Source organism: Acipenser ruthenus, chromosome 1 (genome assembly GCF_902713425.1).
Source record: "Acipenser ruthenus chromosome 1, fAciRut3.2 maternal haplotype, whole genome shotgun sequence".
NCBI lineage: Eukaryota > Metazoa > Chordata > Actinopteri > Acipenseriformes > Acipenseridae > Acipenser > Acipenser ruthenus.
The window spans coordinates 74,045,202-74,073,008 of NC_081189.1; the positions used below are offsets into that span (position 1 = coordinate 74,045,202).

General features: G+C 38.8%; 1 protein-coding gene across 1 annotated transcript; it reads left to right on the top strand.

Moving 5' to 3' along the window:
- The first annotated feature begins 261 nt into the window (after nucleotides 1-261).
- On the top strand, nucleotides 262-27,394 carry LOC117421072 (CXXC-type zinc finger protein 4-like). Its single transcript, XM_034034982.3, has 3 exons — nucleotides 262-685; nucleotides 2,417-3,357; nucleotides 24,950-27,394. Exons 2-3 carry the CDS (start codon nucleotides 2,533-2,535, stop codon nucleotides 24,992-24,994), a joined length of 870 nt encoding a protein of 289 aa, XP_033890873.2. The 5' UTR covers nucleotides 262-685; nucleotides 2,417-2,532; the 3' UTR covers nucleotides 24,995-27,394.
- The last annotated feature ends 413 nt before the right edge of the window (nucleotides 27,395-27,807 follow it).

Sequence of the window (27,807 nt, forward strand, 5' to 3'; positions counted from 1 at the left end):
GGGTCTACTTAATTATGACTGGCTTCTATCTGAAAAATATTATATGTACACGGCAGGAGAAGCATTTTATCTTAATCATCCACGCCTCAATTATAATTAATTTAACCTTTTTTTTTTAACGAACCACAAAATCACTATTAACTGACGTATCCTTAAAATTACATGCCTCTCTAAATGTCCAGTCATTAGTCCAAGAGAAAAAAAAAAAAAAGAGACAGGAAAAAAAAGGTTAAGACGCGGCTTCCCACTCTATTTCCCAACAGAAAGCCCTGAGCCACCCCCTCCCAAGTGCTCCTCATGTTTCTATAGTAATTTCCAGCCAATGATCAGTAGGTGTCCACATCTCTGCTTCTTCACCTCAGCACCAATCAGCCACACACAGCGACAGGAGAGACGGACCGAGCAAACACTCGGCAGCTACACAATACATCCCGGACCAGGAGGAAACACCTCACCTTCCACTTCCAGCGCCGAGCTACCCTGCCTGCCGTTTTTATTCCCCTTCAACCCAACTTATTTTCTTGTATTACTTTTCTTCATGTACAAACAATAAAAGGGCTTTTGTTTCGAAAGCTCTGTGTATCTTCACACATCTTGCGTTCTATTTTCGCGTCGTCGTGCAGTAATGTGTTGCTCTGTGTTGGCAGACTGGTAGCGTCTGGATACCCTTTTCGTCAGGAACCTGGTAAGTGATGCTCTAACATTCCCCTGCCCCCCCAATCAAATTTGCATGTATTCTTATAATGCGGGTTTTTTTGTATTCTGTTGCCAAACTAATTCAAACACAGGAAACGCGTGTATTTGTTTAATTGCACTGTCCCGTCCTTCCTTGATCTGTCAATGCATGACCTTTGATCTGCGTGTCTTAGACCATACTTAGAGAGTAATTAAATAATGGCATCTACCAGTGCAGCAGCAGTACTGAGGTTCACGACTGAATGCGCCTTTTTTATGCATTAAGTGTTTCACTAAACTTTGTTTACAGGTTTAAAATCAATAACTGGGACTTGATTGACATTGGCTTTTCTAATGCCTAGGGGTGGGTTAATTAAGTAACATTGACTTGGAAGATGGGTGTAATTATTGGCCTGTCATCTCATTACATCTGCTAATAAGGTTGTATTAATGCTTACAGATGCTGATACAGTTATATTGGCTTACAATGAAATTACTGTAATAATAATAATAATAATAATAATAATAATAATAAAAATAATAATAATAGACATCAGTAAGAGAAGAATAATGCCTTTGCCAACATGTTAAGCACTAGTTCTGATTCTAGCCATTCCAAATTAAGGTAAACTTTAAATACAGGTACCAGGGCCTTTACAGTTCCAATCTTTAGACCAAACTGCATGTGGCTGGACTGTTAAATTCATTATAAATATCCCTCTGGTAAGTAAAGACAATTAAAGCTTTTCAAAGAAAGACTTCTGTTTTTTTATGCTTTACTGTTTTTGACATTCACCTGGTTCTTTGAATTAAAAAAAAAAAAAAAGCTGAAAAAAAAAATTAGGTAATAGGAGCAGCATATATGCCTAATTGGCTTTTATCTATGGAAACAAAACCCAGACTGACTTGAGATGAAGTCAGGTCGTCTGAAGGCAACTGACACTACAGTTTCCGGGTCTATGGCTTGGTTGGGTTAAAATTCACCAGTGGCTATCTTACTGTCATTGAGTTAATGTAATAGAGATGGGGATGAATAGATGCCAGGTGCTCTTAAAAGGTTGGACTGGGATGCATTTACATTGAGTGGAAGCACTTACGGCATGAAGAGCACATCATTTGTTGAAACTCTCATCCTTCATCTTTAAAAGAGACAAACCACAAAGAAATGCATCTAATACTATAATTCCCTCTGCAGTCTAATTTCTAAGTTAGCTATCTTTATTCATAGTGGAATCTGCACTTTTTATATCTAGCACATACTGTAGCTTACATTAATTAAAATTGTTTGTTTTAAAATACAAACTGGAAGGAATAGTAAAAATATAAAATATTGAATATATATATATATATATATATATATATATATATATATATATATATAAATTAAACTGTAATTTGCAGGGTATAGGCTTGTTGTATTTGTTTTCATAAATCCAATGTGTCTGTAAAGAGGCAGACAAAATGTAATTACAAATCTGACATATCACTGATGTTGTTCTACTGTTCTAGCTTTGTAATGGTTGTTTCCTTTTGTCATGTGTTGATATGTCATAGCTGTCAGCGTTGTTATAAGACAGCATCTCTATTTAGAAATAATTAAATCCAGTTCATTAAAAGTCAACTTAAACATCAGATACCTTACTCTTATCATACTTTATAACTTTCTGGGTACAATGATTAGAGAGACTTGTTTTTAGTTGAATCAGTAATTGTTTTGTTTTTTTTTGTTTTCTTGTTTTAGTATCAGAGAAGATATATGATGAAGATGGCACATTATTGTTTGTAACCAGCATCCGATTGACAAAGGTGGAATAAAATCATAGACTTTTATTGTTACATCACCAAATAATTACAGCAATGTCTAATATAAACAATGCTGTTTGTGTTGAAAATGGACAAAGCGCTGAGCCTTCTATATTACAAAAGGATAATATACAGGGAAGTGGATTAAACCCGGTTTTGGATTATAATGCAGAAATGGAAAGGTACAGATCTTTTGCAAACTTTTACAAAACAAATGGGGCATTTCCACAGACTGCGAAGATTGCTCGTATAACAACGCCAATTTTTCCCAGTGCCAGAATTGGTGTGTCCCCTTGGAACTGCGATAACGCTATGCTGTGGGGAAGGAAATCAGCAGCAATAAACTCTAATAGGACCAGCATGCATAGAAATGATTCCCAGAGGCAAGGGAAGCCTGGCGTGCCGCCAGAGACGTTGCAAATGGCAAATAATAATTTCCTCACTACCTTATCCCCTGAACACTGCAGACCTTTAGCAGGAGAATGCATGAACAAGCTGAAATGCGGCGCTGCTGAAGCAGAGATAATGAATCTCCCAGAACGCATTGGAACTTTTTCCGCTATTCCGGCTTTAGGGGGCATCTCATTACCTCCAGGGGTCATCGTCATGACAGCCCTTCACTCCCCCGCAGCCTCAGCAGCCGTTACAGACAGTGCGTTTCAAATTGCCAATCTGGCAGACTGCCCACAGAATAATTCCACGGGATCCAGCGGAAACCCTGCAAAGAAGAAAAGGAAAAGGTGTGGGGTCTGTGCACCCTGCAGGAGGCTAATCAACTGCGGGGTTTGCAGCAGTTGTCGGAATCGCAAAACTGGCCACCAGATCTGCAAATTTAGGAAATGTGAAGAGTTGAAGAAAAAGCCTGGCACGTCACTGGAGGTTAGACAAGCTCTCTCTTACTATTAACTCTACACTCAGCATTAACCTTTTCACTTAGTCACGTCTAAGCCTTTGAAAATTGTTTCTATGCCCACCCATGCCTTAACATCCTCGACTTCTCAAGTCAGCCTACCCGCCTAGCCTAATTGCCAGTAATTAGGGGTGTTTCCATGGAGCGCAAGCTGAGCTTGGCTCAGACACCCCTAATTGCTGACAGTCAGGCTGTGGCTGGAACACATCCAAACAACCCCAGGCTTGGCTGGACTCCAAGCTGCGCTGAGAAATGTTTTTCAATAGAGATATTCTCCCATTCTTTTGGTCACATTAACCATCGTGCAAACTCACATGAATATCAAATAATATCGACAGATCCTTAATACAACCAGAAAAAAAAATCATCTTTTTTATTATAAAGGATAACATTAGCTAATGCACATCTCCTATTAAATTTGTTATTGTTTCATGAGGATACTTTATACAGGGATGGGAAAAAAACTCCCATTGCTTGATTTACTGTGACCCTAATTTAGACTCCCTGAACTTTTTATATCTGTGGCTGCCTAATTAAGCTTACAGTAAAGCTTGGATGGGTGAAATTGCTATGCAATAGGAGTATTTTTTACACCACTGTTATATAGGCTTTTTGTTAATGATAATCATAATGTAAATAACTGATTTGTGAAAATGTTAAGTATCTACAGTTACAACTCCAAAAGTTTAACAATAACAAACTGGTCCATGTTGGACCTTGTAGGTTTGTTATCAAGTAAAATTATTCTGAAATTGTTTTAAAGCTGCCCTTTGGCGTGTACCTTGTAAAGAATGAAGCTATGAAGATCTTTGGAATGTTTCTGGCAGCCCTCCTACAATACACTTTATAGGCATTTCATACTGGTTAACAAGACAGCGCACACACACACACACACACACACACACACGCACGCACGCAAGTATAATAGGGGTTCCCAACAGGTTTGAAAGAGGACTCTAGCACACATCCCCTGCTCCAGGGTGATTTGTCTTGAGAATTTAGAGCCCACACACAATCGCGTGCACTCACACACGCACACACATACCTCATGCCTTGGAGAAATTGATAAGCCCCTGGCAGGCAGTCAGATTTGTCTGTCATTGTTCCCACATGGGAATCACCCTGAACTAATTCTATCTTTAGCAGTGGTGGGAAATGCAAATCAGAATTTTACTCATACCCTGAAATCGGAGAGTCAAGTTAATCTTACACCCCTACATTTAGCGTGCAAATGCAAAGCCCCAGAAGACTGTACTGAGTCACACTTGGGTTGAGATTTGGGGTGGTCTCAGCCCAGTTTGTAAGTATAATCAACAGTTTGTGTAGCATGGATTATACTCTTCCCTGTTATACTGTTACCCAATTATTTGCAGCACCACCATCATTAGCTCTTTCGCTTTGCTAGTAAAGAGAGATTCAGGTTCAAATCAGTCCCTGGTAATTGGAGCAAGACTGTTCTGCAGCCTACATGTTTATTTGCTCCAATGAAATCAATATTAGGGGAGCTTTGCAGTTATCTTGCTGTGGCTTAAGGAACCAACAATACAACACCCATCTCTGTGTGTGTGTGTGTGTGTGTGTGTATAATATATATATATATATATATATAATCAAGATTTGCATTTAATTTAAATTTGAACCATTAAGATTGCATCCCACAAATCCTATTTAGAATCAAGGGTTGGAATGGATTCTATATTAATGCATTGGAATAAACACTATGTAGGGTGGGTGAAGCAGAAGCAGAAGGCAAAATGAAAGTTTATGGGACTGCCACACTTTATAATAGGTATGGTCATGCCATCATTTTCATTTAAGCCATGCCTGTAAGCTAAATAGTAGAACCTCATTATTTTTTGTTAATGTTCTTCTTTGCTTTTATTTTATCTGTCTCTTAATCCAAACGTTTCTTTGCTATTATTTTTTTCCCCAAAATTGTTTCAGCTATAGCAAATCTAGTGCAACCAGGAGATCCTCACAAAAGTCACACTTTCGTTTTAGGTAGCATAAAAAAGAATACAGTTGTGTAAGATGTATCAAAAATTTAAGACAAAGCTTAAATAAATTGAATAGGTTAGATATTATTTATGAGAACACATGGCTTGAATTTCAGCGTGGAATTGTGGGAATCATGCATTTTCCAAGTTGCTACCACATAGCTCCAACTTTCACTGCGGGAAAATCCCAGAGATATTTTAAGACACCAAGCTACTGTATTTTCCACCCAATTTAAAATGCCTGAAACGCCACAACAGTCTCTAAGGAAGTGGGTGTCAGTGACGAAAGCACTATGAGCTGCATTCTGAGTAGTTCTGGTTAAAATAAATAAATAAAAGTAGTGCTGGATATTTTAAGTGCCGCGAGACTTTATTCTCTCGTACATGATTCTCGGTCGCTATCTTTAAACATTTTTGAAAAGAAAAATACGATATTAAGTCTATCTAAGTGTTATTTTGCAAGCGGTGACTTTCGCTTTAACTCTTTAAACTCAGCCCCATTCATTTTGAGGCGCTAGCGCACTGAAGGTTACGAACATGTTTAAAAGTACGGACTCAGGATTTTTCAAAGACGGTATTCACTGTGTGTATGCGGTACGATCGCCCGAAGTTAAGCATGTCATCATGCGACAGAGTTAACAGCTTAGGTTTCGTTTTAAGTCTATTGTAGCAGCTAGATTGAAAGGGGCGGTATCGTTGGAAAGCTTAGAAGCTCAGCCCCCCTCCATATTCATTTCATATTGAGGTTCAGATGCACTGTGTTTTTGTTTTTTGTTTTTATTTTAACCATCTATGATTACAATATATATAGCAGTGACCAAACATCATTTTTTTTTGAAAAGCGTTTATTTTTACATATATTCTCATAGCTACCACACAGTATGCCTGATCCTGTTGCAACTTGCATAATACGAAAGGAAAATTAATATATAATATAATTTTTTATATGCAAAAGAGCCTTTTTTTGCCATTTCCCTAGAATTTTGGAATCCTCCCATTGGCTGTAGCATAGGGGGGGAAATCCCCCCAGCACACAAAAATGAAATTCAAGCCCTGGAACAGATAAGGGACAAAACCTGTCTAGCTTCCGTCCCCCACCACAACCTCTGAGAAATCTCATCTGGCTAAGGAAAAAAGATGCCTGTGGGACAGAGCCTTTAAATCTGTATATCTCTAACACACTGGGTTCATTCCAGACCTAACAACTGCAGATTCATTTGGCTGGTCTGTAAGAAAAAAAAAAAAGAAAAAACTTCACAATATGGATCAACCTAAAGGGCACCCGTAAGCGCCTGTCAAGACAATGGAATTTTGCCATCACAGCTGCATGTCAGCTGGTTAATTATACAATACATATCTCCTAGCTAGGATCCTGTTGGCCATGTCGGTTCAATCTTCTGTCTGCTTTGATTATCTGTCTATGTATTTTTTTTTATCACATGGTCTGCATAGTGCTGCATAGTGGCTCAACAGTTGGTATATATTAAATATTTTAATTATTTTGCTGTTTTGCAGAAATTAAAAATAATAATAATAAAAAGGTATCTAAGGTACTTTAGCCATGCCTTTATCTTACCTCTGGATTCAGTGTTTGTTATGACATCCTAAAAGTCAAACGTGAAAGGGATTCATTATGACTTGTTTTTCGGTTTTTATTAATTACATTTTTCGGTGCTATTTTTACCTATTTTCAAGTTTTATGTAAATCTGTGTTTTTCGGTGCGTTTGCTTTTTATATACTATGAAATTATTGTTTTTGATTACGGTCTTTTCACACCAAGCACATCGTGTCAAAGCATCAGTGTCTGACGTATTGACGCCGTCGTTGTTTTCATACCAAAGGCATCAATCAATCTGAAGCCCTGTCACTGAACTCAACATTTCCCTTAAACTACATAGTTATATTTTTTTGTCTCTCAGCACTAAGTACTGTAATATAAATACTATCTTATGAAAACTAAATAATAAAGCCTGCAGTTTCAAGTGTGTAAAGCAGTCTTTCTTTACTGTACGTCTTCACTGTTGAAAGTTAAGTGCCTTCCAATTTGACACACTGACTTACACGCACAACAATGACTTGATTTTTATTAGCATTAATTATAAAACTGTTTGAACATTTGCTTTCTACCTGCTAATCGGCTGTTGAAATTCTGAAGTGTGTTAATGTAAACTTCTGGCTTTGACCTCCATATACATACAGCGCTTGCTTGCGCCCACTTACATTTGGGGCTGTGTCTGAAGGTTCGAAGATTCGTTCGCTAGCCAGGGACTGCTTTTTTTTTTTCTTTTTTTTTTCTTCCTGTTAACAGAAACTGTTTGACAATGTGTGAATACTATAAATCACACATTAAATAATGCATATTACGTAAACAAATGTTGTTATTAAAAGCCGCTACCAAATCATTATACGTAGCAACTCTAGCGCCGCTGCCATGTATGGAGCAGGGTATAGTATCCAAAGCAGTGGGCAGGTACCTCTAGTGGCTGTATTGCTTAAGTAAAATATGTACTGAATGCCTAGTGTACAGTAGAGTATGTTTGAAACAAACAAAATATATATGCTAACACTAATAATTTTAATTTCGAAAGCTGAGCGCCGTCGGCCCCTGCCCGCTCCAGCTCGTAAACCTTTAATTTCTGCATTCACCACCTCAACAGCAAAGCGTTGTATAGCGTAAGCTGTATTGAAAGAAATGTCTCGAAACCCCTCTGCTGTTTGGGATTTTTTTGTTAAATGCCCAGATGACCAAAAAAAGAGTTGAATTCCAAACTGTGCAAGCGACTCGTATCATGGAGGCATAACCAATCTCTTGGGTCACTTGACAAGCGTAAATTCATATTATTAGCAGGATTATTAATATTTTTAGTAGTAGTAAAATGTGACTGATAACCTGCTTGGAACGGTGACTGTTAAATAAAGCTTATCCACTGCAGTTGGTGCTGGTGCAATGCAAGCTTACTGTGTATATCGCAAGCAGGCTCAATTACATGTAAATAAACCATGTGTATTTTTATTTTTATTTAAAATATAAAAACATTACTGTTCTATATAACGTATTTTTAAACTACATGTGAATGTTTTATTCCATTTATATGGATTACCTTTGAAGTAATAGGATTTTCAATCAAATATAAACAAGTAGCTATGGTGATGTCACCAGTTAATTATGCAAATGAGTACAATCGAAGGTTCAAAACTTCCTTCGGTAATGTGTTCTGAATCTTTGAAGGTCAAAATGTACCTTTCATTGCAGTTCTACTTTATTTCTTGAAACTTTTTTCACACAATGCAGTTTACCCAAGTAGTTTGTTGAAAATAAATACTCACTTTTTCCAAAACTAAACATCGCTAAACGGAACATCTTTTTTCCCCTGCAAACTGTAGATAAACAAGATGTTTGTCTGCTTTCTAGTCATTTTCTAGAGCTTTCTGATACCCGTTTCTTGGACACATTTATACAGTGGAACATCCACGGATGTGTGAAATCCATGGATAAGTGAGGTGTCATTGCATGTGGCTAGAATGCATTAATAAAATACAGAAACTAGTTATGTAAACCAAATTTGCGTTTACTGAACATGTATGCAATACAATATATTACAAAGACAAAAGAATGTTTTAAATTTAGTTTCACTGGGCGTGAGCTGGGGTGAAAGATAAGGCAGAAGAAGCAGCAAGGAGCAGTTAGTAGGACAGAATGTGGTCACTGACTGAGGGCGATGATGCCGCACATCCCAGGGGCAGAGGACCCAGCAACTGAAACGGGATAGAAAAGATGGTCACTGACTGAGGGCGACGATACCGCACATCCCAGGGGCGGAGGACCCAGCAACCGAAAACACATATGAGGGTTATGACTCGGAAAGCCTCCCCTCGAGAGGAGATGAGAGAGGTGCCCAGCATCTGAGGCTTTTGTAAGGGGCGCTCGTAAAACCCCTGATTGGCCGAGACGTCACGCTGCCTGGGACCTGAAAAATAAGGACAAAGCATTGAGGTTAGTATAGGACTCCGCACGAGTGACCACGTCCTGAAAGAGAGGCAGAATAGAACAGAGCCTCGAGTAAGGTAAGATGAGCGCAGGAGCTGCGACAGGACAGAGTTTGGCCGGGGGTCCGCTCTGACTCACATGGTGAGAACCCCCCTGAAGGTAAGGGAGGCGGATGCCTAGCCCTGAGGTCGGGGAAGTGAGACTCACTTGCCCCCCAGAGACGACCGATGCGAAGGCATGTAAGAAGGTGGAGGGGAGGAGGAGGAAAACGAAACACTAGACAGAAAAGGTGCAGGTGATCAGGTCTTAAATAGTAAATAGATGCTAATTGACAGGAGATTAGAAGATTAGAGGCCCCCAGCTCCACGCCCCCTGAACCTCGCAAGCTAACATTTACTTTGACAGTGATACTCCCAGCAAAATAAGCTATTCAGTCCATCAGAGCTCTCCATTTTCCTGTAAACTAAGTCATGTGGCTAGCAGAAATATCACCAGGTATTATCGCTAATTTATTCCATGCATTAATATTAAATAATGGTAGCTAAGTGTTGCTAGATTTCTGGGATTTCAAACAAAAAATACAATTCTATTAATTTTTTTGAACTTTAAAAATAAATAAACAAGTCTGCTGTGTAATTTAAACTTGTCTTACATTTGAACAAAATACGTACCAACAGAAGTGTTTTTGTTTTTTTTCTTAACAGCTTTTTTTTAAACAATTCACTGCTACAAGTTGTTCTTTTGAACCTTGACAAAGTCCATCGTAGTCTTTTGTTTCAGTGAGGCAAAATATGTTTGCTGGGCTTCACTAAGTAACTGCCTCAGGAAAACTAATTTTACAGAATCCTTCTGCTGTTCATACCCAGTCATGAATCCTCACATCCATAGCGTTACCATCTTGGCGTCGACTCCACAGATTAGACTGATGCATGCGCCTTTGCATGTGTGTGTGTGCACTGTGGGCATTAAGTCTACATTGGCGATAATGTACTGTATTTCAGAGTGAAAACTCGTCAGGAAGCCATGGATAATTGAAGTCACGAATGAATGGGGTCTGGATAAATGAGTTTATACTGTATATATATATATATTGGTTAAATATGTACATTTATGCCAGACACACACAGAGAAATAGGAACACAGTCTATTTCAGACGGCGTCTGTTTTACGCTATGCGGCTGGTGTGAAAGCCTCCATAGCTACAGTATTCTAAGAAAAACAATGTTATGCTGGACAGTGATGCTTTGATGCGACACACTTGGTGTGATAGATACAAGTCAGGAAGGAGGGCATTGCCCAGCAGCACTGGGAAAGGTCGTTTTTTTTGTAGTAGTAGGTTTTTTTGTTTGTTTGTTTTAATGTGAAAGGGGTGAAGTCAACATGAATTGTGTAACCATTTCCCGTGTTTTCCGGTGTTAATTAGCCTCCATGAAAGTGCTAAGGCTGTTAATCTATTTAAAAATTAAAACTTATCATAAATTATTATTAAGTATAGCTGCCTGCTAAGTTAAAATAATGTTTGTATTACACAGATGCTTTAAAAAAGGCTATAACATTTAATGCAATGTTGTTTAACATGGTTTGTCATTATTTTAAATTTTGAAAAGCTTTCCTTTTAATTTGGACAAACTAGACCCAAAGTCACCTTTTATCAGGATAATTTGGAAATAAGTGCACTATGTCCACTGTAAGTGGAATTACCACAAAACATGACCACACCATTTAACCATCGCTAAAATAGGCCTATTATTTTTACTGTTTTAGTAACAATATAATAGTATTATAAGTAAATATTGGGCCTAATAAAATGATGAATAACAATAATAAGTATATTATAAGTAAGTCCGCTAAATTATTTTATAAGTACAATATATACCTCTAGAAGTCTGTCAAACATGCTGGATACAGTGCAATATTGTGTGGACGTTTGTGCTTTTTTTTTCCTCTAGTGGCGTCACAAGTGGGCTTTCCATCCATTTATCGAGCGAGTTTATAAGTTACTGTCACAAAGACGGCCGGAGTGGGTGGCGTCAGACCAGAATCAGGAAGTAACACACAGAGAGATGGGGTTTTGGTAAAGCTGAGCGCGTGATTGCGCTCAGCATTTAATTAAACAGCACAGAAAATAAAAGGTTTGAAACAACAAAAACACAGGACACGGCACTACACGCCAAAATAAAGAGACAAACAAAACGACTAAACACTAAACAGACGGTGCAGGACAGACGAACAAACACGGTGAGTGAAAACACTTAACTATTATTATTCTTCTTATTATTATTATCTTTGCCTCCGTCTCCAATCCCGTTCTCCACTCACCGAACACCTAACCCCCGAGTGACTAAACGTGCATCTATTTATACTGTTTGTGCTGGGATTCAATTACTAATTAATTATTCACTTGAATCCCAGCACGTGAATTCATTACGTGAAACCCCGTGTTCACATATTATATTTTAAATGCACGTGCGTGATGTGCAATCCCGTGCCTAAATACAAATATACACTTTTTAAATACACGTGAAACACAGACTCGTTTATATCCCGTGTACCAATGACTATACACCAACATTAACACACGCACGCATACATACATACACATAACACACAAATGCACACAGGGGCGGGGCACATTGCCACATATACCCCCCCTTGTGCGCAGCACACATGGCCTCAACGGCCACCTCCCCCCTTAAAAATCCAGCAGTCCAGGACAAAGTCTCGGGCTGGGAAGGGAGGCTTCAGTGGGCCCATGGCTGGCCATGCTGTCAGCACCCCTGCCGGTAGTGGCACGGCTGACAGCCTGTTGGTTTGCTCCTGCAGCGAAACTGCTGCTGGGGAAAGTGGTCTCCTGACCTCTCCCCCTGTCTTTGTAGCCGGTAGCTCCCTTTGCCGGGGCTCCGGCCACAGTCTCTTCTGCAGCACAAGTGCTGCAGTGGGAGCAGGTCTCCGGACCTCCCCCACGATCTCCGGCAGCGAAACTGCTGCAGTGGGAGCAGGTCTCCGGACCTCCCCCACGATCTCCGGCAGCGAAACTGCTGCTGGGGTTGGTGGTCTCCAGACCTCCTCCCCCTTCTTCGTGGCCGACAGCTCCCCTTTCTGGGGCTCCGGCCACCGTACTCCCCGTGGTGGAAGTACGGGAAGCAGAGACAGCTCCTGCTGTTCTGCTTCTGGCGGTGGTGGAGGCAGAGGCAGCTCCTGCTCCTCTGCTCCTGGAAGTGGCAGAGGCAGCTCCTGCTCCTCTGCTCCTTCCGGTGGTGGTGGCGGAGGCAGAGGCAGCTCCTGCTCCTCTGCTCCTTGCGGTGGTGGTGGCGGAGGCAGAGGCAGCTCCTGCTCCTCTGCTCCTAGAGGTGGTGGTGGCGGAGGCAGAGGCAGCTCCTGCTCCTCTGCTCCTGGAGGTGGTGGTGGCGGAGGCAGAGGCAGCTCCTGCTCCTCTGCTCCTGGAGGTGGTGGAGGCAGAGGCAGCTCCAGCTCCTCTGCTCCTGGCGGTGGTGGAGGCAGAGGCAGCTCCAGCTCCTCTGCTCCTGGCGGTGGTGGAGGCAGAGGCAGCTCCAGCTCCTCTGCTCCTGGTGGTGGTGGAGGCAGAGGCAGCTCCAGCTCCTCTGCTCCTGGCGGTGCTGGCTCCCTCTGCTGTGGCGGCTGGGCATGTGCGCGCCGTGCTGCCTTCAGCAGCATAGCGAGAGGCTGCTGGGGGACACCAGCCTCCTGCCCCTCTCCCCCCCAAAAATTTTCAGGGGGTTGGGCCTGTAACTCCTCCCCTTCCGGCTCTTGGGGCTGAACCAGCAGACATTTTCCCTCTGCTGGTGGCTTGGGTCCCAGAGCTGTGGAAGCCCCGACTTGCCTCCCTTTGGGCTGTGGACGCACCGACTCCTCCCTTTTGGGCTGTGGACGCACCGACTCCTCCCTTTTGGGCTGTGGACGCACCGACTCCTCCCTTTTGGGCTGTGGACGCACCGACTCCCCCCTCTTGGGCTGTGGACGTTCGGGCTCCCCCCACTCAGGCGTAGGACGTTCGGGCTCCTCCCACTCAGGCGTAGGACGTTCGGGCTCCTCCCACTCAGGCGTAGGACGTTCAGGCTCCTTCCGCTTGGGCTGTGGACGCTCAACCAGCAGGCATTCACCCTCTGCTGGTGGAGATGGGGACAGCAGGTACTCACCCTCTGCTGGTGGAGATGGGGACAGCAGGTACTCCTCTGCTGGTGGTCCTGCTACCTGGGCTGCTGTTTCGTTTATGGTTGCCTCCAGGTAGTTGAGGACAAACTCCACACCCTCCTCCAAGGTGTTTGGGGTGTGTTCCTGCTGATATGCCTCCCATCTCTCACTGTCCATCATCCACAGGACCCAGACGACTATGGGCAGAGACTGGGCCTCCAGCCCAGCATTCTCCAGGAACCAGCCCCGCAGTTTGATGGCGTCTTCTGCCATTGATTTTTTTTTTGTTGTTTTTTTCCCCCAAAACAATATTTGTAATCCTTTTTTTTTTTTTTTTTTTTTTTAAATCCAGACCCCTCCTGGTCTGACGCTTGGAGGCGCGGCTATCCCACGATGACACCACGTGTCACAAAGACGGCCGGAGTGGGTGGCGTCAGACCAGAATCAGGAAGTAACACACAGAGAGATGGGGTTTTGGTAAAGCTGAGCGCGTGATTGCGCTCAGCATTTAATTAAACAGCACAGAAAATAAAAGGTTTGAAACAACAAAAACACAGGACACGGCACTACACGCCAAAATAAAGAGACAAACAAAACGACTAAACACTAAACAGACGGTGCAGGACAGACGAACAAACACGGTGAGTGAAAACACTTAACTATTATTATTCTTATTATTATTATTATCTTTGCCTCCGTCTCCAATCCCGTTCTCCACTCACCGAACACCTAACCCCCGAGTGACTAAACGTGCATCTATTTATACTGTTTGTGGTGGGATTCAATTACTAATTAATTATTCACTTGAATCCCAGCACGTGAATTCATTACGTGAAACCCCGTGTTCACATATTATATTTTAAATGCACGTGCGTGATGTGCAATCCCGTGCCTAAATACAAATATACACTTTTTAAATGCACGTGAAACACAGACCCGTTTATATCCCGTGTACCAATGACTATACACCAACATTAACACACGCACGCATACATACATACACATAACACACAAATGCACACAGGGGCGGGGCACATTGCCACATATACCCCCCCTTGTGCGCAGCACACATGGCCTCAACGGCCACCTCCCCCCTTAAAAATCCAGCAGTCCAGGACAAAGTCTCGGGCTGGGAAGGGAGGCTTCAGTGGGCCCATGGCTGGCCATGCTGTCAGCACCCCTGCCGGTAGTGGCGAAAAAATGATTTTCCATCAACTGCAAATTCTAGCGATTCAAAGGGAATTCCCCATGACGTTTCGTGATGTCATAGCCTAATTTGCTTGTGTCGCTACGTTTTCAGGTTATTCGCAAGAAATATACTCGTTAGATGATTTTTTTTTACTCGCTTGCTAGTCTAGCGAGAATATTCTACTGAGTTAAGCTCTTAAACAAATCAATGAACCTTGGCTCTGTTACACATATGCAGTTCACAAAACAAACAATAAAATGTACACCCCGTATGGGAGAACTGAACCTGCTTGTTTGTTAGAAGTCTTTCAATCTTGTGTAGCACAGTGTAGGCTACTAGGATGCATACTACTAAACTGCATAAGCATAACAAAACTGTTGTATTATAAAGCCATTTAAAAAGTGCATGTGTATACTTTGTGTATACTTTGTGTGTGTATATATATATATATATATATATATATATATATATATATATATATATATATATATATATATATATATATGCTCTTAAGAAAAAAGACAATTAAACAAGACACTTTTAAAATGGGAGAACATAATTACTGAATAAAGAATAAAAAGATTAATAAATTCCGACATTATTTCTCAGTTTGTGTTATTTCGTACATCTGAAATTATGCAAAATAATGCTGACAGTTCTCTCATTTACAAATTGCAGTCGGGGGTAGGGGGGGTGTTTACTGAGTAATTTATTTTAAATAGTGTCTTTAGCAAAAGGTGACAAATTCAATACGATTTGCTTGTATGATTGTCAGGCGAATCAGCGCATTTCTGGCAGTGACACGATAAAAAAAAAAAAAGAAATACTAATACTTCTGATTGGTTTATATTTGGGGAACCTCCCCCGATACAGTCCATCTATGGATAGTATTCATCACATGATTTGAATTAATGTATAATATGATTCAGAAGGATTCCCTAAATAGTCAGAGAGCAGACTGCTTGTTCGTAGAAAACAAATTCATGATTTCAAAAGTATGTATATATATATATATATATATATATATATATATATATATATATATATATATATATATATATAGATCAGTGCTAAAACGTTTCTTGCTCATATGTTCTTAGCTTGTTTTTTTTGCCAGGATTTTATTAAACAAAATAGCATTTTTTTTAAATAGACTTTTTTTTTAATTGAAATGAATGGGTAGAAACTTTGAACTTTAAAATGTAAAGAAATCAAGTGCAGAGACAACATCATATTCGTTCAGTATTTGTAAAAATAATTGTGTTTCTCATTTGCTCCACGTCTCCTAACTTGTTTTTATCATCCGAGCATGCGCATTAAACAATCTGACGTCTCTGGAATGGCGAGGAGGGCGCTGGGACCAGAAACACACTCGGTACTGTTTTCCATGCAAGTGTCAAATAAAATGTCACTGCGAGTAAAAAATAAAACCAGCTGTAGCGAGCGAGCTTGTCATGCGAGTAAAAACTTCTTAAGTCGATTTTAATCCATTTTCCATAGCGTTTGTCGCATGTATTTTCTTATTCGCATAAGTTTTACCGAGCTTAAAATTTAGATGGAAAAAGGCCTACAGGTGTCAAGATTCTGATTTTTTTGGTGGAAGCATTCAAAACCGGCTTTACCATTGTAATTTTCTTACAGTTAAAGAGCAAAAGTATAAATGATGTATATATTTTTAGAACACTATTATAATATAGTTTAATAAAATATAATCAGATAGTATTATGATATAGGTGGCATATGGGCTTTAAGTTTACTTCCACATAACATTAAATTATTCATATAATCTAAGAGAAAACACGTTCATGCAGTGATAAAGTATTCAGTCTGTGTTATATCTTCTGTTTCAGAAACAGCAAATAAGTGTAAAATAAAGAATGCAATAGTTTTCTTTTAGATAAGGCAGCTCCCCATTTGGCATTACGGGCTCCTGCGAGACACAACACTTTTCTTCAATCAAAAGGGTTTCCATTCTCTTAAACAATGTGCCTTTTTCCGTTTGTTTCAAGGGCAAAATGTGCTTCTTAGGTATGAAAATCATTAATAACAACAGCGTAATTACAAACGAACCCCCTCCGTTCCAGCCATTTGTTTTTGTTTCCAGTTGCACATAGGCCAGAGGACCAGTCTTTATCTTTGAATCCCTTTTGATATTTAACAATATGACTGTTCGCATATGGTAGATGTAGAAATTGGAGATTTGTTTTTGTAGTTATTTATTATAAAAAAAAATAAAAATAAAACATAAAGCATGATTATCGCATCATTATTGCACCATGCAACCGGGCTCGATCGGATTGCATCCTATTGCAAGCTATCGAGCGGGGCTCTATTTTCATGCAATCGGATGCGATCGCCCTGGACAAGTATCCAATCAGTGAGCAAGGAGGAGACACCTGACAACATCTACGCTGACAGGAAAGAACTCGAACTTGACAGGAGAGAGCCAGAGAAGCAATTTCCCGCTCTGCTCCTGTACTCAGTCATACACATGAAACTGTGGTGAACTGGTAAACATTTTAAAAGTGTTCTATGAACGTACAAGTTTACAAGCACCTGGTCAATTTAAACATTTTAATAAAAATAATGGAAGGGGAAATAACTACAAAGTAATCAATCAATTTAAGTAGCTAACCAAATTATTTTTTAGCAAATTAATCCAACCGAAGTATGAAAGGTGAGTTATTTGTGGGGTTTAATATAGTGTATATGTGTTGAGTGTTTAAAGTTTTAAACGTAAAACTTAAACCCCCACAAATATTTCACCTTTCGTACTTCAGTAATGTATAAAATAACGATGAAAATAATATGCCCATCAAGAATAATCGCCTCTATATATATGAATACATCCGTTACAAAAAAATGTCCAAAAGTAGTACTGCAAGTGTGCTAAAATAAGTACCAATAGGACCATAACTACTTGCAGTGGCCTATATTACTTTTGTGTAAGGGATATACCGAAACAGCCCTAAACTGAAAGTACGAGCTCTGGATGATGAAATTTATGCAAAAATAACAATGAATGTTGTTGTTTTTTTTTTTTAAATGTATTTATTAAAAACAAAAAATAAATCCTTAATACATTCTGTAAAATAAACACATTCAGGCATATTTACAAACACAAAAGTACACATGCTGTATGTTCTATGAGCATAGCAACATCAAAATATGAAATAGGCGTATACAAATACTCTCGTTCCCGCTTCCAAACACCCTCTATATGTAGTGCATCGCATCCGATTGCACCCGGAGCGATCAGCCGCGACTGCATGCGATCGATTGTACCGAAATTTCATAGTGTATTGTGTGTGGCCTTAATGACTGAAACAGAAAATGATACAAAGTGTATCTGAACAAGAAGAATATTTCAGTTAAGATAACCCTCAATATTTTCTGTCCATACCAAGTGTCTCTAAGGCATGGGTTAAAGAAAGGCTGTAAGGCAATATATGATTCTCAAGCAGATCTTAAATTATTGATCAAAATAAACCACAGACCAGGCAGAGCTTGATGAAAGATTAGGATGTTTGAACTGCATATTAAAAGTCATAAAATGATACGTACGATTAGTCGACTACCAGTTTATGAGGTCAACTATTCCTTTTCTGTTCAACTGTTCAGCGCTACCCCTACACTGAACTGATGAATATTTTTACATAAACAATTTGTCAGCCACAGCCTATTTTTAAGTAATTCACTTTTCACAGCATAACCATGCTATTGAGTAGCAGGTATTCCTGTCCCTGTTACTGTATAGTTTCCCTGAACAGTTCATAAGTAACCTCCTCAGCATTCTTTTGTTATAGTTGTCATGATTTTGGAAGACTGTGCCATTCTTGTTGCCAAAAATCCCTTTAAATCCCTTTAAATACATTTAATTGGATTTACAACCAATAAAATGAACCTTAAACATTTGGGACTTTTGGGCACTTTATAAATGGATATTTTGATTTAATTTATTTAACAAACTCCTGTTAGCATACTAGGCCACATACTTGAGCTCTACTGTCTACATTATAGTTTTAACCATGGTGTAAAGGTCCCTAATTTTAGTTTGCCTCAAACTAGAGGTAAAGCCCAGTCTGGGTTTATATGGTCAGTCATGATTGGTTAAAAAATGAATGATTTAACCTGGTTTAACACAAGGACAGGTTAACCAGGTTAGTATATCCCTTCATGCAATGCAGCAAATGTTCTGATTCCTGCATTACTAATCCTGCCAATTTACAGATAAATCACACTGCAATACGTTGAGAAAGAACTATCTGGAGACGTGTTAGTGATGACATGCCAAGTTAGAACGGATGGAGACAAACTAATGTGACTACGTTATATATAGGGCAAAACTTTATGGGAAATCTAGGGTATTGCCACAGCTGTTGCAAATGTTATAAACATTTTAACATCACATGCCAAACAGCATTTTAATATGTGACAGAAATATAAAAGAAATAGGCATACCGGTATTAAACCACTTTAGTCAAATAATCAAAGAATGTAACCCCTTATTTGAGGATATTGATTTATAGCAGACACACACATCTCTGTTTTGGCATTCTTGCTACAAATACAGGTACTTATTTGTAAGGAAAGTTTAACAGTTAAATTGCTTTACTGCCAATCTGATGTTTTAAACTTATGGTACCCTGACACGTGAAACTTCAGGCATATTATTTTTTTTATTTTTTTTTATTTAGCAGACGCCTTTATCCAAGGCGACTTACAGAGACTAGGGTGTGTGAACTATGCATCAGCTGCAGAGTCACTTACAATTACGTCTCACCCGAAAGACGGAGCACAAGGAGGTTAAGTGACTTGCTCAGGGTCACACAATGAGTCAGTGGCTGAGGTGGGACTTGAACCGGGGACCTCCTGGTTACAAGGCTGTTTCTTTAACCACTGGACCACACTGCCTCCTATATGCCTGTTGTTTAAGCCTTACCTTCTTACAAGGCTTTTGTTCATCAGTTCACATGTTCTAAATATGTTTAGTTTTCTAATATGACTTTCAATTGATATAGATTTGGCTTTAATTACTTTTTACTTAAACATTCCTGTGGGGAATAATCAGCCATCACCTCTGCATTTTTTTTCTCTTTCTCACAAAACTTTAAGGAATTTTTTTTTTTTTTTTTTTAAACAATTTGAATAAAATTAATATATTTTTTCTACTGTTTTAGGGAGATTGAGGTGTTTATTCTGATTTTTCAAAGTACTTTAACTGAAGTGGAGGGGGGTGGTGACTCCTTCGGATGCCATCAAAAGTAGAAAACTACATGCTTTGAAGTATATTTTTAATTTCTGTTCAAGCTAAATAATGTGTGAAATGATAACACACGTTTCACTTACACAAATGTTTCAGTCCTTGCACATCCCTGCTTTCAGCCTTTATACACTTTATATACACAGCTTGAAGATTTAAAGAAAGAGAAATGTGAAAAAAATGTGCCAAAAAAAAAATGAAGGTTGTTTTTCAACAAAATAAATATAAAAAGGAAAGTGCACCAGTGAGTGCTTTATTCTGAGTGACTACTCTGAGAACCTTCATTGCACAGGGGATTGTCGAAGATGGTCCAGTTCCCAATACATTCATTAATAAATAATGGATATGTTGTAGTAGAGTATGGGCCAAGCCTTATAATGAGCATACCAGAACACATTGCTGCTGTCCCTAGATTCTTATTCATCCATTCTTAGTGATGTACTAAAGGGATGTACAGTATAATGCAATAGCAAGCTATAAGGTATTATAGAGTATAGAATGTTATTGTTGTACATGAAATCAATATTTATTATTATTATTATTATTATTATTATTATTATTATTATTATTATTATATGCCTATAAATATATATTTTAAATAGTACTGCAGTCTATTTTGTTCTATATGAAGTGTTTCCCTGTATAAGAGTAACTAAGGCTGCATTTACACTGGTTCTGTTTCCAACGGACTCGGTCTGGTTCGTTTCAATTGAAACAACGTATCAGTGTGCTTGCTGGATACGAACTAAAGTTTGTTTTTTTGGTCCTCTTCCCATTATGTTCAGGGCAGAGTTTGTTTTTGTTCAGAATGCAGTTTTTCAAGTGCATTCGGTTCCTTTATATGGACTGTGAACCGGATGTTTGCAATATCCTTATCGTTTTTTTTTTTTCTGGGCTTTCACTTTTTATATACTGTATGAAATAATTGTTTTCGGTTGCTTTCCGAAATGCTTGGGTGTGTTTTTTTTTTTTTTTCTGTCACAATATATATATATAGTAATTTGACAGTACCTGCATACCTAAGTTGTACCTTCTTTCCTTTGCTGTCTTCCTCAGTTAAATCCTTCTGATCACTGGCACATTCTTCTGGATTTGTTGTGTGTCTAGGCATCTTTTTTACATTTTGCAACGATTTTCAATTCTATTTTAAATTCTCCCTACCTAACTGTAATATAGATTTAAGTCCTGCGAAAAAGCCTTCTAATTATAATCCTGTTTTAAATCTTTCAAGTGGAGTCTCCAGTAGAAATGTAGGAATTTGCTGCTACTCAGTAGTTGGGGTGGGTTTAAAGTATACGGAACAAATCCATGTGAGATACATACAGAAGTCAGGAGGAGGGACATTGCCTAACTGCACTGGGAAAGGTAATTTTTTGTTTTATTTGTCGTAGGTTTTTTTTCTTTTTTAAATGGGGAAAGGGGCGAAGTCAATGTGAATTGAGTAACCATTTCCAGTGTTTTTCTGGTGTTTTTCCAATCTTTTTCCGGTGTTTATTGGCTATACACAGATTAAATTTTTTTTTTGTATCGGTGGTGTTTTATCGTTTTTATAGGTTAAAACCGAAAATCATAAGCCCTAATTATAAATCTGAATATTGTATACTAATTTGGGTCTTCATATTTTTAAATCCTACTAATGAGAGTATGATTTTTATTGCTTTTTCATACGTCAGTGGAGAGCTCTACGTATTTTCACAAACATTTTTAATATGCATTTTTTCATTTCTCTCTCCAGCCTATATTATATTTCAGGCACTGCTACATTACCTGTTATCATCCCCATAATCTTTCGGTTTATCGCTTGAATACCCTCTCAGTAAGCCCTGCGTGCACTGCTGCCTGCAAGTTGATGCTCCAGGGAGATGCTGGCTCTGTAGTAGCTGTGACTTGGTTCCTGACAACCAGTGGATTAGTCCTTGATTATGATTCAGCAGCTCAACTGAGCGATATAGTGTGCCTGACTTTCACAGCCCTAATTGTTCAGGGCCTAACACCAGTGTCATTACTTGGTGCTCTCTTTAGAAGCATCATAGACTGTTGTATTTTGTTCCCCTGAATGCTTCCCATAAGTACACACCTCTAATATCTCTCATGTATATTTAGGATTCCTTGTAAGGGTAGCTTATATGTCATTGTCTTTTCTCCGACTCCACCGCCATTTCAACTGCTAATATCTCATAAACCATTTGTGGTCAGCTTTCATTTTGACCTGTGACCTAAGATGGCTGCTATATTGGCCATGTAATTTTTTGCTTTCTGGACTTCTTGGTGCACAACTGTGTCTGTGGTTTTCTTAGTCAATCGTGGGTAACCCTTTCCTGACAGTTATTTTATAAAGCTGCCTCCTCCAGTGTCAGCACCTAACATCTCAGAAACCATTTCAGGTAGGGACCTCAATATTTGCAGGGTTATAAAGTATAAACTCTACATGCTAAATCTGCTCGTGACCATAAAATTAATATCTGACCTTATGGCTGCCACATTGAGGTCATGTTTTAAAATTTCTTGCTGTTTAGAGCGGAGTTTCTCAAATGTTGTGATAGCAGGTCTCCTGAGCCTAAAATCTGTGCAATCCGGTACTGGGCCATGTGATTTTTCTTTTCAAAATGTAAAACTAGTAGAACATTTCTGGGCTTGTTGTCTGTGTATTGACTTTTAACAGTTAGTGCTTTTGTTTACTTGATCTTCACCTATGGGTTTTCAAACAGCCGCTGTTCTGTGCCGCTCGGCATTACATCTTTCACAATGGGGTTAAAACAGAGATTCCACTCAGCTGGTGATGTACTCGCCTCTGGTGATTATTGACTGAACCGCGCTAATCTATGAGACTGCATGCTGAGCGGCAGAGTAAAACGAGGTTCTATTGTTAGTGACTCTACAGCAGTTGTGATGCATAGTTCACCCCCTCTTCTCTGTAAGTCGCTTTGAATAAAAGTGTCTGCTAAATGACTAATTACTTAATTAATTAAGAGGTGGCAGGGACAGGCACAGCACCTTCCCTGGATCAGTTGTGCTGGGGAAGCAGGGACAGGACAAACGCTGGTAGACTAACCATCATGTACACATTTCAGTGAAGACAGCCATTACATTTTTAACAGAGGCATTGTCGATTTGAGCTATGTTAATCAAATGTGTGGTGTTTGCATTGTGGGTGAAGTTAAGAAATAAAACAACTTGGCTGGACTTTGCTGTATCCTGTGCTGTCAGTATTGCAGTAATATACTGCATTTTCACGGAGTATACATTTCTCAACTGAATCCATCCGCTACAGTGGTTGTCCTCTGAATGAAATATTGGCATATTGTGGGAAAAGAAAACAATGAGCAGTGTTGCATGAGAGCAAGATCTGGATACACTGTGATGCTTAAATGATCTTTCTTCTGGCTCTGCCTACCCATGAATAAACACATCAAGACTTGGTAGACAAACTTGAAATGCAAAATAAAATGGATGTTCTATTAAGTAGGTTACATTCATGTTATGTATTGATATACAATGGTATCTTGCAGTTAAGCAATTTGTGCTGTCAGGAAGACCTGAGAATTAATTTTTAACCTGCTTGGTAAATGATATTTCAGTCTAGGCTGAAAAGTCACAGTGCTTTAGCTACTTTTCAGAGGAACCTTGCTGTCAATCTTGCAATACTCATTGAAGCCATACTTCCATAAAGATGCATTCAGACTGATCGTTCAGTAGACGCAATATAATATTTATTTTGAATGCTAGAATAGTCAAGGTTAACAACCACTGCAATATCACTTGAAAGCTAAATGATAGAGAACTGATCTATGAAATACTGCAATGAAGTGTTCTCTTGACTTTACATTAATATTATGTATTTTTATAAAAGGGTTAGCAGAAAATTAACATCAGATACAAACTGTTCAATTCAGGTGGTTTTTAAAAGCGTATCCGTTCACATTGTATGAAACTGTTGAAAACCATCATGCGCGAGTCAATGTCTTTTGTTTAAGCTGTTTTTGATGAACCTATAGAATAAGTGTCAACATAGGTATTCAAACACACAAGTTAAAGGATTTTACCTCTCAAATTTAAACTTTTTTTTTTGTTTGTTTTCTTCCGTTGACAGCTGAAGGAATACAGGCTTACCATATTGGGGTCAAGAGACACCTGGGGCCAGAAGATTTTTGTGTTCAATTAATTTCTTCTCAATAGGAAAATAACTGTTCATATTTTAAAACTAATGAATACACTTTTTATTTTCATCTTTGCATTTTTTTTTTCATATAGCAAACAATTTAACATGCATTGCTCTAACAACCCCACCTTCCCCTCAAAAGATAAATAAAACCACCCCACACACGATAAATACCATTTCTACAGTTACTGTACATTTATATTAAAGAGATTTCCCCATTCTACCATCTGTCAGTGAGTTGCAGACCGAACAACCACAAAACAGTTAATTTGCTAAGTGAAACCACGGCTCTTCAGTAAATCCTATAAGAAAAGTCAAGTAGACAAATGATTTGTCTTGTGCCATGTACCCTTTATATAGGAAGTGACTTTGTTCTTGTGTGCCACGTTGCCACAATTGAGTAATTCTCAGTCAGCCCCCAAAAAAAGATTGATGTCAATCAAGGTGCTCAGTAAGACTGAAATGTGGATTCTGGGTGTTCCACTGCACCATCCTCTGCTGAATGTATACATTAAATCAACACGGCTGCACTGTTGTATGACATGACTTTAATGAGGGTTTCCTTAGTTTGACTTGGCACAGTTTCCATTGTTTCATCACACTTGCTGATTGGAGTGTTTTTGCTACAGTACATGATACTGTAAATGATTCAATGTGTCCTATTTTCAGCAATTATTTCTAATTGTTTTGAAATTGGTTGATTTCAACAATTGAACATTTTTAAATGAATTACAGCCTGTGCACCACGTGAAATAATCATGTTTTTTGACGGATGAAAAGTTAACTTTTGTGTTTATGCTCCTTTTTTGTAGCGAACGCCTGTCACTGGTGGAGAAGCATTCAGATGGTTCTTTTAAATGCTGACTCCCACATAATCCGGACAGCTGAAGTGAGCGAGGTAACAAGTATGACACAGGAAGCACTTGCGGCCTTGAAATCCAAGTCCAGCTTTGAAGAAAAAAAACACTATGGTGATGGTGGTGGTTTTAACTCTGTAATTTATTTTCCAGTGTAATAATGTACCTTTTGACCGTATCATAATGTATATTTTTGATGTCAATTAATGTGTTTCAGTGTTGTGACGGGCTCAAAAGACAATCATGACAGAATGATAGAGACCATGAGGATAAATATCTGCATACATACAACACAATACACATTAGATTTGAAGCAATAATCTTTGGGTTAATTCATATTCTCCTATTTTTTTGTAATTTTTTATTTTTATTTCATTTTGCATACAATATATGTATGTGGCTGTTACATTTAAATTATTCAAACAGCAGGGTTTATTTTATTAAGGTACTTCATTTTCAAGAATCCAGAAGTCACACATAAAAAGGTAACCAAGGATATCAAATTTGTTTAGTTTTCTTTGCCAAGTTGCTGAACAGGGCACATTGTCTTGAGTAACGAGTTGCACCTCTGCAGAAGTACATTTTACAAAATGTGTTTTTTCTTAACACAAGCAACCAATAAGTAAAAAAAAATAATAATAAAAAAAAAATGTTGTTTTTTGTTTTCAACTTGCAGTGACAAAGTTTAAAAAAAATGTATTAATTCAAGAGGCATGTATAGAGGGGAGAACAGTGTTGAGAAATGTTTTAATTAAGTTTTAATTTAATTGATGAAGGTTGAATGCATTCATTTACAAAATCAGATGTACTAAATTTGAGGTGATGGTGTGGATCAACCCAGTACTGTAGTTATAATTTGGCTTGCTACTTTTCGATATTAATCGGTTCCCAAAAAATATGAGTTTGACTGAAATAAATGTATATAGGATAAACGTCGGTAAAACCACTTGCTATTTTTTTATTTTCGTACCAAAAATAATAATTTAGAAATCCTCTCTAAGTTTGTGTAGTTCTTATACTTGCTGTCTGTCCCGTCTCCGTTCTGCTCTGAATGGCTGGGGGACGCTGACAGTCATCTCAGTGGTCTGTTAGTACTGAAGTTTCACCCTTTTCTGACAGATCTTGTTGACTGAAGCAGCACTAGAATGCTCTTATTCATTTAAACGACTGTTAATCATCAAGACCTGCAACGACTGTACACTTTCATTTGCCAGCTACAGTGCCTGTCGTTCAAAGTGCCTACTTTGAAATTTGCGGGTTAAGGTGTACATAAGCTTTTGCTTTAGGTATATGGCGACAGTTACTAATTTGATTGGAAAATGGGTGCAAGAGGAAAAGACTTAATAAATATTGTGCACAATACCCTGGCCGATGGCTGAAGTCTCTGCGGCAGGACGAAGCAGGCCTTTCTGCCTTGCCTTCCAGTGACTCTTACCCCTTCTCCACTGGCACATCTGACCCGTGAGGGCTCGGTACGGGTACGGGGGTTCTCCACTGGCACCTCTGACCCTTGAGGGATCAGTACGGGTACGGGTGGTTCTCCACTGGCTATTTGAGCCGAGCGAGAACCAATCCGTGAAACTCTGGCCTCACAAGACACCTGAATCCGGCTCATTGTGCTTGCATAGGTTCTTTTTTAAGCTCCCAAACAAACAACTAAAACACAACAACTATCCTTAAACGGGATATCTTTGGCATATTTTTAAAACCTTTCTCCCCCTTCAACAGAACTAACTGAACTGTAGTAAGTCGATATAATCAGTAACATGTGTGGATTATAAAGAAATTCCTAAACATATTTACAAAATATAGAGATACAAGATACAGCTGTACCGCTGGTCTATTCATTTTTGAACACCATTTATTGGCACATTTTTTGGCTTATTTAATAACAATAATTAATAACAACTGGCTTTCGTTGTGTGTGACGTCAGTAGCACAGCTCAGCTCTACAGTGGAAAAACCACCCAGTCTCTTCTTAACCGCACCGTGAGGGCTCAGTATGGCCCCGCCGTGGCTCGGGTGTACAGTGGAAAAGAGGCACCTGAGTCCAGCTGTGCTAAAGCAGGAGAGGGGTGGAGCTCAGACTCCGAATAATAAGTACAAGTTAGTTCTGTAAACTATTGTTCTGTAGATATTGTTTATACTCGTAAATTTATGCTATAAAAGTCTGTATTTTATGCTTTTATATGCTGCGTTTTCTACAGTTTATTTGAGACCATCTTTATCTTTGGGTATAGCTCCGCTGTGACCAAACATTATTTCAGTTAGAATGTTGGTAACCATGATTTTGTTGCATGTTGAATATGATAAAGTGTTTTTTTTTTTTAAAGCATAAACGTCGATTTCACCCATTCTCTGCTTGAATTGAAAAATAAAGATCGAAAAAAAAAAAAAACCCGGTAAATTCTTTCTAAAATAAACGTCGATATTAGTCGTCGATTTGGCAAAATAATAAAAATCGAATAGTAGCAAGCCTAGTTACAACAAAACAGAATGAGCTCTATCAGACAAGTAGGTAGGTATATTTTACATTAAGATATTAGAATGTACTATTCCCATACAGTACCTTATAACCAACCAGTTATCCTTAAATAATGAGGATTTTATGTATCTTCCCACTGCAGAGGTAAACCTGATCTGCATTGATGTCTTTAAGTGAAGCAAAAGTAAAAATAAATTGATATCAATAATTTACTCATTGTCTTAAACCCTATTGTTGCATGTATAAATATGTGTTTTGGTTTTAAAGGCTAATAAGAATTTGTATATTGTTGTTGTGATGCTTTTACGTGTTAAATTAAAAAAAAAAA

Bases quoted from the DNA above. Each gene is read 5' to 3' on its own strand.
- LOC117421072 (XM_034034982.3), top strand. From the start codon at position 2,533: ATGTCTAATATAAACAATGCTGTTTGTGTTGAAAATGGACAAAGCGCT. The intron at 3,358-24,949 runs GTTAGACAAGCT...CCTTTTTTGTAG, and splicing joins AGCCTGGCACGTCACTGGAG to CGAACGCCTGTCACTGGTGG.